Genomic DNA, 10,945 nt, shown 5'->3' with positions numbered 1-10,945 from the left:
GTGTCATGTGACTGCAGCTGGTTCGGATCAAGGTCAGAGCACGTTCTCACCACAGAAGAACCACACCAGAGTTGGTTTGTAACCAGACTGAGACCACCTCTTCAAGAAAGTCTCTGTCAGGTTGTTTTGGTGCACACCTGAGTGCAATTGCCATGTTGACACCTGCCCAAACCAACTACACTTAGGGGGGCAAACAAATTTGAGTTCAACTGAACCGAACCAAACAGGGCAGGTGTGAACGCACCCTGAGATGCATCTGTAGAAATCTGATTGGAATCAGATTCAGACCACCTCCAAATGTGGTTTGAATCAGATTTGTAAATCCAAAAAAATCACATTTCATATGTTCTTTTCACTGTCCAGACTTTTTTTTAAATCAATATGCATATGCCAAAAAACAGATTTGGGCTGCCTGTCTGAACAAGGCCATAAAGATCTGATGTGATACACAAATCTGATTTTCCTGCAGTCTGATCGTAGCCTAAATGGATACTGGCTAAATCAGTTTGCGTGTTTGTGTGTATGGACGTGTAAAGTTAGTGTGTTTCTGCGTCCTCAGCTCCCACATTTGATTACGGAGACATGCCGTCCCCCCTAAGTGAGACAGAGAGCACCATTACTGTTCTGCTGCGCCCAGCCCAAGGCAGAGGAGCACCTGTTAGGTGAGGAAATCATCTCAAATGTGCATCCATCTTTTTGTTGTACTGAACACAGCTTATTAAAGGTGCACATTCACTCTGTGTCCAGTACATACCAGGTGGTGGTTGAAGAGGAGACAGTGAAAAAAGTAAAGCGGGAGCTGGGGCTTCAAGAGTGTTTCCCGCTGCCCATGTCCCACGGTGAGGCACAGGCCCGGGGCACGCCGCACTACTACACAGCCGAGCTGCCGCCCAGCAGCCTCCCGGAGGCCAGTCCCTTCACTGTTGGCGACAATCACACTTACAACGGCTACTGGAACAGCCCTTTGGACCCACGCAAAAGCTACCTTGTCTACTTCCAGGCTATGAGCAACTTCAGAGGGGTGAGTGGTTGTTAACTCCCACCAGGGGTGCAGCAGATCTGGCAACACTTCACGAGCTAGCTGTAGAGAGTGTGCAGAATAGTGATGAGTGTTGTTAATGAGTATCTCTACTTACTAATGCTATGGTTGACTCTGTAGGACAGTTTGCATTGTCTGGGATCACAATCCCTTGAAAGAGTATTTATGCTGTGAATAGGGTTGTTGGATGAAAACATATTGAGCTGGCGGTGTAACTACTTGGAAATTGTGTATGTTTATATCCAAGCGCTTTGATTCTCTGCAAACAAAGCATGTGTGAAACAGGGAATTACTTGCATGCATTACTTACAGCTAGCAAAGCTGTGATTAGCTGGAATTACTCAGAGTCAACAACGTACATCAGTTCACTTCCCTCAGCTTTTATTTTCCTTGCTTTCCCCATTCTGCCCCAGTCCTTTCTTTTTCGTCCTGTTCCCTCATGTCCTTCGTTCAATGCCTCTTTCATTAATGTTCTTACCTACTCCTCTCTTTCTGTATGCACCCAATCAGTTGAGTATCTTTGAAAATGTGAATGTGAATCCCGGCTGAAGACCCTGTTAGTTGAGAAGCAGTATTCTACACTGTTGTGTTCCCATCCATATCACCACTCTTGAGCACACAAAGCCCTCCAGTCTCCAGTCAAACCCTGAGGATGCCACATTACCTTTCCAAATTCCATTACAGGAAGAGCTGCTACCTGGGTGAGGCAATTACTTAAGGATAATTGGGCACAGGTGCAGATGATCAGAGGTAGAAAGCTGCTGCTTTAATATTCACAGACTGTGGCAATGGAGCTGAGAAATGTTGCCGTAGGTAATGCAGCCTTGTGTGATCATCACCTGGGAATAAATACATGCAAACTGGGTTACTGGTCTGTTTGACTTTTCGAGTCCTGTCAGTAGTTACTCTGTGATCACGTCACTGTTTTTTTTTTTTTTTTTTTTTGTATCGGGCATGTGGGTATTATAAAGTCCCATGAAGACCAGTAGGATCTTTTTCCAACTCAGTGGAGAAACACACGGAGGTAGTGCAGTGTGAGCACTTCACACAACTAGGCTACTAAGCATGGGATTAGATAGGGGAGGTCTGGCTTTACCGGCGGATGGGATTAGGTTTTGTTTTGCCTGGCAGGGGGCCAGCATCCATGACCCACAATGAGTGGAAACACAGTGCCAAATCACACAGCCAACACTGTCCCCAGTCGTTCAAACACTGCTTCCTTTGCCTGGAAATACAGTGGCAGTCACTGTCGAAATCTGGGCATCATCCCTGTGATGGTGCTGCAGCAGTGCAACAATTCCTCTGGAGGGAACAACAGTGTTCAGGGAGGGCAGGAACTTTATTTTCATGGCTGAACAAGATGTTGTATTTAAAAAAAAAAACCCTGATAAAATGAACTCCTGCGAACACATAATTACCGCCTCTGTTTTATTCAAGGGTCGGTGTTTCAGACATCAGACCTTTGTCGGTGCAAAGCCTTTGTTGTGGGTGGGATGTTTCCTCTTTTTACACACAAGAAGTTTTTCTTTTTAGCTAAAAAGCTTGTGATTTAGCTCAATTCAACCAGATGAGCACAGCCGAGGGCAGCGAGTTGCAGAGCATTTTACCAATCAGCAGCAGGATACAGAAGACATGTCGCAGCAGGGCTATGACAACATGAGCTGTCACATGAGAAAGGGCTAATTACATAAAGCAAGATAACATAGAAGAGCATTACATAGCAGACCAACAAATAATACAGTATGACACTGATGCCTTCTTTGCCTGATATTATTAACATTACAGAGTTATGTCCGTGAGAGCGTCTATTAAAACCACAGAGCAGATGCTAAGCTCTGGCTTGTGCAGCCTGTATGGACTGGAATGTTGCGATTGCATAATGTGTTTTGTGCTATTTCGTATCTCCCTTTGTGCTTTGTCTTTCTGCCCAATCTCCGTGTGCAATTATGCATTTCAGGCCTTTTACATTTTAACAGTGTGCTCACTCTGTCACAAAAATGTAGGCCAAAAAAGAGAATTTCAGCATTCTAAATGTGATTTTGTACGGAGGCATGAATGCATTCAGCATATTCATGTACTGTGGGGTATTTTTATAGTAGTTTTTGGATTGTATACAGAATAGGGAAACATAATTACCTTATGCCCACTCATTGTGGAGGATGGAAAAAAACCTGTACCTGCTGTTGAACTGTAGCTGGCGTCGAAAGCTGTCACATTTACTTGGATAAAACAAATGTCGATAAGGGTTTCTGAAAGTGGTGATGAAGTTGTCATATTTGGCAATCATTTAAGGCATTTGCACCCCGAAGACCTTATTAAAATCTGAACTTAATTGCCAGCCTACTTATTCTATCATTTAATTGTGCAGTGCAATTAATCAGGGTGTCTGTGGTCTGCTTAAGTTTGTGTTTGTCTGTTTGTTGAGGGGAAACATTGCATCTAATCCACTGCAACAGCAGCAGCAGTGGGAATAGTTTGAACAGTATATGGGACATAATATTTGGCATTTACCCATGCTAATTATCTGGAGAGTGACTGTCAAGCCTCTCTAATTGCTTTGATTGATTCATCTAAAGAGGTGCTTGAAAGACTGTGGATACAGACTGTAGCTTTTGCAGGCCAAAGCAGAGTCATTTATAACATCTATCTCCAGACTTCACACGCACAAGCACACACACTGTAGAACCTTTCATGTGTGCTGTGGTGCCCCTTGTTGCACGTTGGCATTTGTATTTTGTATTTAGAGCTGCCAGGAACCACCAGCCCCTCTGGCGTGGCTGGCACAGCACGGCCAGACGTGTGATGTGTGTCCCACAATCTGGAGCTGGCCTATTAACTCTTCTGCTGAGCCTGCACACGATTCAGATGTGCATGTTACACAAATGTGCATCTATCTGTCACAACAGCCTCTTTTTTTTTTTTTTACCGTAAATAGATGTAAACATGCTCTGTCTTAATTTGCCAGAGCTTGTAATGATTGAATGTAAGGTTTCATCTCCATATAGGAGGCAGGTTCAGATGATTCAGCCTTTTTCGATGGAAAATGTTTCCTATAATTGAGTCAGCCCTTCAAAAGCTCAAAGTCACCAGTCAGCATTTCTGGAGACACATACAGTATAAATGCACATTCAAGCAATATTAACTAATGATTATTAATTAAAATAAACAGATAATCAGTTGCCTTTGACATAAATTGTATTAGACTGCAGAGCACCAATAAAAATTAAGTAATGCAAATAGCAACAAGACTTAAAGTGCTACTTTTCATCGACCTTCAAAATGTATTACAACAGACATGTCTGCCACAATATTAGAACACAGAGTTGTATTTCTTTATACAGCTGTTAGATTTAATAAAAAAAGAAACATATCTGACAAGGACTTGGAACAAATTTTAATTGTGGTTTATGACCAAATTCCTTGAAAATGTACTAGGCCTACCTTTCCATCAGTCTCAGCTGCGCAAGGTTACTTTTTAGTGCTGATATCAAATGTTGGCATGTTAACATACTTTAGCACGCTGACGTTAGCATTCAGCTCAGTGCACGGCTGTGCCTGATGAGCCTTGGCTTCTTGTGGTGAGTCCCATGATAACACTTTACAGTACAATACGCAAAATGTGAGTAGTTACTAAGGATCAAGTATGGAGCAAATCAAGACCGACCTGATAGCTCCTATAAAGTCTCATTTGAGGACTATATAGTAAATAATTATGAACTAATAGAGGATAGACTTTGAGATACTGTGTTTATGAATCATTAGTTAATAATTAGTTACAATAGCCCCATTTCCACCAAACACTTTCGGTATGGTACCTTTGGAACCAAAAGTAACCCTTTAGACATGGTACCTAGACCCTAACGGGGTGTACTCTTATATGTGATCGGGGTTGTTGTCATTCACTGCTCCATCCAGAACTCACTGTATTTCCTCATTACTGGTGACACAGATGGAAGTCTGCACCTCGTTTATCGTCCACAGGACAGGGTTGCACTTTGACATTTTCAGAACAAAATAGAACAGGCTGCAGTGAGAGTCTCTCACGATGAGATATTTAAAAATAACAGGTTTGTGCTTTAGTCCTTCTCAGGAATGCTCGGGGGTTTAGTGTTGCCGGAGCGGAGCCCACAGGAACAACGCTCAGCAGTCCTTTTTTTTGGCTCTGATTGAGGATTAGAATATATGCAGCTGACATAACCCAGTCGAAATTAATATAAAGAAACGCCTGAGGATCCACTCGTTACTAAAAGTGTATGTCGTATAAAAACTAAAGTGATGGTCAAAGTTGTCACATTGAAATTTAAGGTGTGCTGATGGAGTCACGTCATCAACTCATGCACTGAGTAACATTACAAGTTAACGTTCCACCTTAAAAGTTGCCGGCCAGTCGACCCAGTGAATTGAGTTTTTTTTTTTTTCTCCGACTCTAGCTGCTGCAAGAGGCAGCAAAACATCCTTTCATTTTATAGTTACAGTTTACTAATAAAATTCTCCGGGGTATGAACAGTGGTTCAGTTTACTAATAAAATTCTCCGGGGTATGAACAGTGGTTATATGAGCCTCAAACTCAGCCCTGAGCAGAGTGACCGTCCTCTACTGACCAATCAATGGACTGTAGTATTCACAGCTCCACCTTTTAGTACCAGATCTGTGTGCTAGGTACCCCAACAGAGGGGGGACCAAAAATGGGGACGNCCAATCAATGGACTGCAGTGTTCACAGCTCCACCTTTTAGTACCAGATCTGTGTGCTAGGTACCCAACAGAGGGGTGACCAAAAATGGGGACGGTACGTAACGGTTCCATTGGTACCATCCACAACTTTTCACAGTGGAAACAGATAAAAAGCGTACCGAACTAAACTGAACTGAACCATACTGCTCAGTCGAAACGGGGCTTGTGAATCAGCCACTGAGTGGCACAAAACTAACGCCTTAGTGGGGGAATTTAAAATTAGTTCTTAAATAACAAACAACGGATGGCAGGAATCTAAAAAAAACCAAAACAGTCTTTTTACTCATCATATTCAGACCACATCAGTGAATATTAGATCCATATCATATTCTATAGCATTAGTAATGCTTACAAATGTCACAAACATTTCCAGTTTAAATAAAACTAAAGATTTGACCATGTGGAGAAGCATTAACTCCAAACTACTTTCAAAAAGTGTCTTGCGTTTTAACTATTGTCAGTGTCTTCCTTTCATTGTCCAGCAAAAATAATAAAAAGCCTGTCAGAAAATTGGGACTTGAAGAGAAATTTAGAGGAATCAAAGAGAGTAGTTTTCCACAAAAGGCAACGCACTGATGAAATTTGACCATTATGTACTGTAAATTAAATGTTTCCTTTTGATGATGCCATATGCAGGTATACAGGAGCCTGCCTACTTCCCTTTATTCCACACATCCTGTCTTTGTCTGAATCTGTGTGGTGTGTTTATGGAAATGAAATGACCGTCTGACAGACAGCACATTTCTCTCCAATTTGAGTCTGTATTTTCAGATCAAACCATCGTGTTAAGAACTTGTTCAAGTGTCTGTCAGCTTTAAATGGATTTCCAATGTAAAAAGAAAAAAGCAATTTAACTGGAGTTTGAGGAAAGCACTTTTTGCTCATTTCCGGATGGCCAAATTTGCATAATTGTCCTATAATGCCTGAATTAGCATCTGTAAATCTTAATTTGATAATGCATCTCCTCCAAGAGGTGGCAGGATGGAATTGGATTACAGTCTTGGATCTCATTAGTGCTGTTTGACAAAGGTCCTTTTCATAATACTGAGATGTCATCAGCTGAAATTTGAATAAAATTAATTCCTTTTCATAGTGGTGCACTGGTCTGAATCCCTCCTCTTAATTATGCTCTCTCCCTTTCAACTCTCATATTTTCTCCTTCAGCAAGAATCTCTAATCTCCTTCTCTAACACTTCACCGCAGCGCTCAGATTTGAGACATTTTGTAATCTCGTGTCGTCAATAGGACTCCTCACTCAGAGGTAATTTGTCCTTTTAGTCTGAATCATTTTTCCTGTAGTTTATCTGTGTCTCCATCGTAAAGTAGATTATGCTTTTTTAGTGAAGAAAAGTGCAACCCACTCATGTTCAGTCACTTGAATATTTAATCAGAGGGTAGAGACAGCAGAGAGGGGAGAAAGCACTGTGGATCCAGATGTGGTCTCACCTGTTTACTGTGTAACATCATGTTTTTTAATGTTCATTCAGGGTGTGTTTTTATCTGCTGTGGTCACATTTTCAACGTGATATATCTGTGTGTGTCTCAGCTCAGTATTTCACGTCATCCTCTTTCCTTTTATCGCATCTCTTTTATGCAAAATGCGACGCGACACCCTCCCCTCTGATGTTTTCTTTCTCTTTCAGGAATCCAGAATAAACTGCATCCGCATTGCTCGCAAAGGTAATTCAACATGAATATTTCTCCTCCCACAAACACTGTGACCTTGAATGAATTCGCCTGCACTGTTTCTGAGTCCTTTGCGATGTCGTCTACTCTCCTGTTGCTCTGAGATAAAAAAAATTAAGAATGTCATGTTGTGAATGTCAGTCTTGTTCAGTTTAGTCCATACTGCGTTGTTATTCTGCTCTTTTTGCAAGTACAAAGGTTGGGGATATGGACAAATTTTGTCTGACTGGTCCTGGTTGTTTAGCAGTGGGCCTCTGAGAAAAGGGCAACAAGCAGGGAGGGATTAGAGGTCAGGCTTTCATCCTGTTTGTTTGGGGGTAGACGCTGAGACACACTATATCAAAGGCAGTCTCTTTGTTCTCATCAGCAGCCCACTAGACGGCTACATCTGAGGGCTTTGACCTCAACGAGGTCCAGAAGGGTCCTCCAGATCAAAACTTCCAGATGGAGCCACCTTGGCCCTATGAGTATGAGAAAGCTCTGCCCCCACCCCTCCTCTTCTGTACCTCAGCTTTTGGATTCAAAGGGACATGAAAAGGGCAGGGAAATTGACTCTAAGTCCTGATGGCAGGAGAGCCCCTCTTGCGGTATACACTGTCAGATCATGGCGAATAAAAGTCATGTATTTATAGTTATCATTGCACCGCAACAGTAAGCAGAGCCTTGCAAGTAAATTGTCTTGGCGGGGTGTCTTTTTTTGGTGAAGGCCTCTTTTGTGAGTGAAAAACGAAAGAGATGAGACTCTCCTCAAGCATAAAGCCAAAAGGCAAGGCCAGCCATTTCGGCTCAGCGTCTCACTCCATCTGCCCCACACAGACACCCGGTTGAGCATTGATTAATTATGCTTTCTCACACCAATGGGCTGTACCGTGCTCTTGCTTCCTTTCTTTGAAACCAAGCAAAGAGAAAGAAATGCAGTTAAAGTAATAAGCAAGCAGAATATTAACAATAGAATAAAAATAGAAAGATCAGGAGGAGAAAAAAAAGAAAAGTGCAAGATGGAAAGTAATGATTTAAAAGATTGCCAGCATTACATCACCCACGTACCTGATGATGTAAGTGAGGAAAAAAAAAATACAGAAAGGGCAAATTGATAGGAAAAATTTTTCAGGGTGATTTCCAATTTCAAGGAGCGACAGGTCAGAGGTTTTTTTCAGTTGCTGTTTGTGATCTCCGTGATCCGTCTACCATTAACATAGCCTCTGCATCATCAGGTCCTAAGCCGTTATTATCAAGCAGCCCATCACAAGCAAAGTGGAGGCAAATGATTCTGGCTTGGATAACAAAGCTGGAGATTACATTTCAACTTCCAGGTGACAGTTTAATTAAGGATCCTCTGGCAGGCTCAGCACAACAATAGACTTCCATTTCTCCTCTAAGTGCCAATTTCCACCATCGGGCAGCTGGCAGGTGCACGGATTCATGTGGAAATCTATTTCATGCTCGTGTTTGGCTTAATAGAAATTTCGAGGCTAAATGTGGCAAAACCGCCTTATCTGTCCAAAATGTCAGAAAACTGAAATTGATTTTTCACCTCCTCATCTACATTTCCACCCAATATAACATACCCTTGTATTTCACTTGTACGTGTAATTTTAAATGAAGTCACAGGATAAAATAAACAGCAGGTGCCAAGTTTTTTTTTTGAAGGGAGCACCTTGAGACGAGCTGAAATCTGTTATCTTCAGTCACAGTAGCTCACAGTAGCTCACAGGAGCTCACAGTCGTACAGGCGTCTTTGGATGATGGTGTGTCTCTGTGTGTGAATAGAGACTACAAAAAAAATCATCTTTGATTTGGTCTCACTAAACTGTCTCCTACCACTCCTGCAAAGTAAACTATACTTGTTAGATGCGCGTCCATACACTGAACAGCACACACGGAAATGTCACATTTCTTGGAACACGTTACGTAGTGGTAGCAATTTAAAAAGCCCGAGCTGTTTTAGAAGGAACACTTCCTTTGTCATATAAAGCCAATGACTCATTTTCTCCATTCAGATATGCCAAACACCCATCATTGGTTCAAAAATCCTGCCAAATAATGAAATGATATTGAGCTACTTTCATCTTTGCTGTGATGGTTTTAAAGCACCCCGGAAAGTGCCCACGGCTGCAGATAGTCGGGCTAAAACATGGCTCTGTTTTCATTTTCCCTGCCCCAGATCTGATTCTTCCCCAGCAGGCTGCAAGATAGAGCTCTGTCCCCGGGCCTGCTCTGACTTTCTCTCGCTCTTCAGATAGGTTGTGCTGTTCCAATAGACTGAGAGGGGCTAGTTCCGGGGCTGTCAAGGCCTGGAGGACAGACTGACACACACAAGAAAAACTAGATCAGTGGGCCCCTAGAACAAGACAAAGAAAGGCCCACTGCTCAGCACCATTTACATAAGTATGAAGCTTTATGCCAGAGAAATGAATAACCCACTATTATGATAACGACCTTTCCAGTAGCTCACAGACACCAGGGCACCTTGAGATTATACTGTAAGGCTGTGTGGATGACTTGTGACTGGGAAAAATATAGTATTTAATTCAACATTGAATAGAAATGCGCCTCAAAGGTTTAGTGCATGTACCATAGCATAGAAATGTGCAATTGTAATATCACAAGGTGTCAGTTGATTGTTGCAGTGTCATTGTACAACTGAACAATGGATTGAAGAACAATGTGCTGCAAGCCTTTTTTTGTACATGACTAATGGATCTTAGCAAATGAGTTTCCTGCCTTACGCTGACATATTTCTTCTTCTGCACCAATTTATAGCGGTCTGTTTATTCTCTCATCTCCGTTCCTTCTCTGTAAACATCAATATAAATCTCTGTAGCAGGTTGAAAACTTACTTTGCAAGCCAATCATTTTGCTTGTCAAAGCATAAGTTGTCATTATGTATGTCTGAGGATTGCAGGTTTGTTGGGTTGGACAACGCGGACAATTGCTGTCTGCTCTGCTTAAGGCGTCACTTCTTTATTCGCATGTCTCTTTCATCTCTACCAGCTATTTGAAAATACCACTGTTATTGAAATTTAGCGTTGGCTTTAAGAAGCCCATTATAATTCAGTGGATCTCCTCACGGTAGTCAAGATAAGCAGTGTGAGCGTCTGTAGTGTTATGTGAAAAGTCTACATTTGTGCATGAATGATAAGTTCTTCAAAGCTGTGAATTTTCAATTTCGCCGTCTCTACATTCAAGTTTTCACACTCTTTGCTTTGGAACTTTGCTGTGAATGCTTTCATCTGCACCTTCGACCTTGTTCTTTTATGTCCTGTATTTGCATTGTGCCTTTTTCCTACACGTGTTTGTGTCTCTGCTTCTAGCGGCCTGCAAGGATCACCGCAAGGCTCTGGAGGTGTCTCAGCACTCTGAGGAGATGGGTCTGATTCTCGGGGTGTGTGCTGGAGGTCTGGTGGTCCTCATCCTTCTGCTGGGTGCCGTCATCATCATCATTAAGAAAGGGTAAACGTCTGCTGATAACTGTTGAGCGCATAAC

General features: G+C 42.1%; 1 protein-coding gene across 1 annotated transcript in view; it reads left to right on the top strand.

The window, feature by feature from the left end:
* LOC126391843 (receptor-type tyrosine-protein phosphatase U) overlaps positions 1-10,945 on the top strand; it is a 218,120-nt gene that overhangs the window by 161,292 nt on the left and 45,883 nt on the right. Inside the window, exons 11-14 of the mRNA XM_050046801.1 lie at positions 560-662; positions 748-1,021; positions 7,416-7,452; positions 10,773-10,911. Of these exons, the coding sequence (XP_049902758.1) occupies positions 560-662; positions 748-1,021; positions 7,416-7,452; positions 10,773-10,911 (553 nt within the window). The remainder of the gene's footprint in view (positions 1-559; positions 663-747; positions 1,022-7,415; positions 7,453-10,772; positions 10,912-10,945) is intronic.

This window comes from Epinephelus moara, chromosome 6 (genome assembly GCF_006386435.1).
Source record: "Epinephelus moara isolate mb chromosome 6, YSFRI_EMoa_1.0, whole genome shotgun sequence".
NCBI classification, from domain to species: Eukaryota; Metazoa; Chordata; class Actinopteri; order Perciformes; family Serranidae; genus Epinephelus; species Epinephelus moara.
This window is presented reverse-complemented; position numbering and strand designations above follow the sequence as displayed.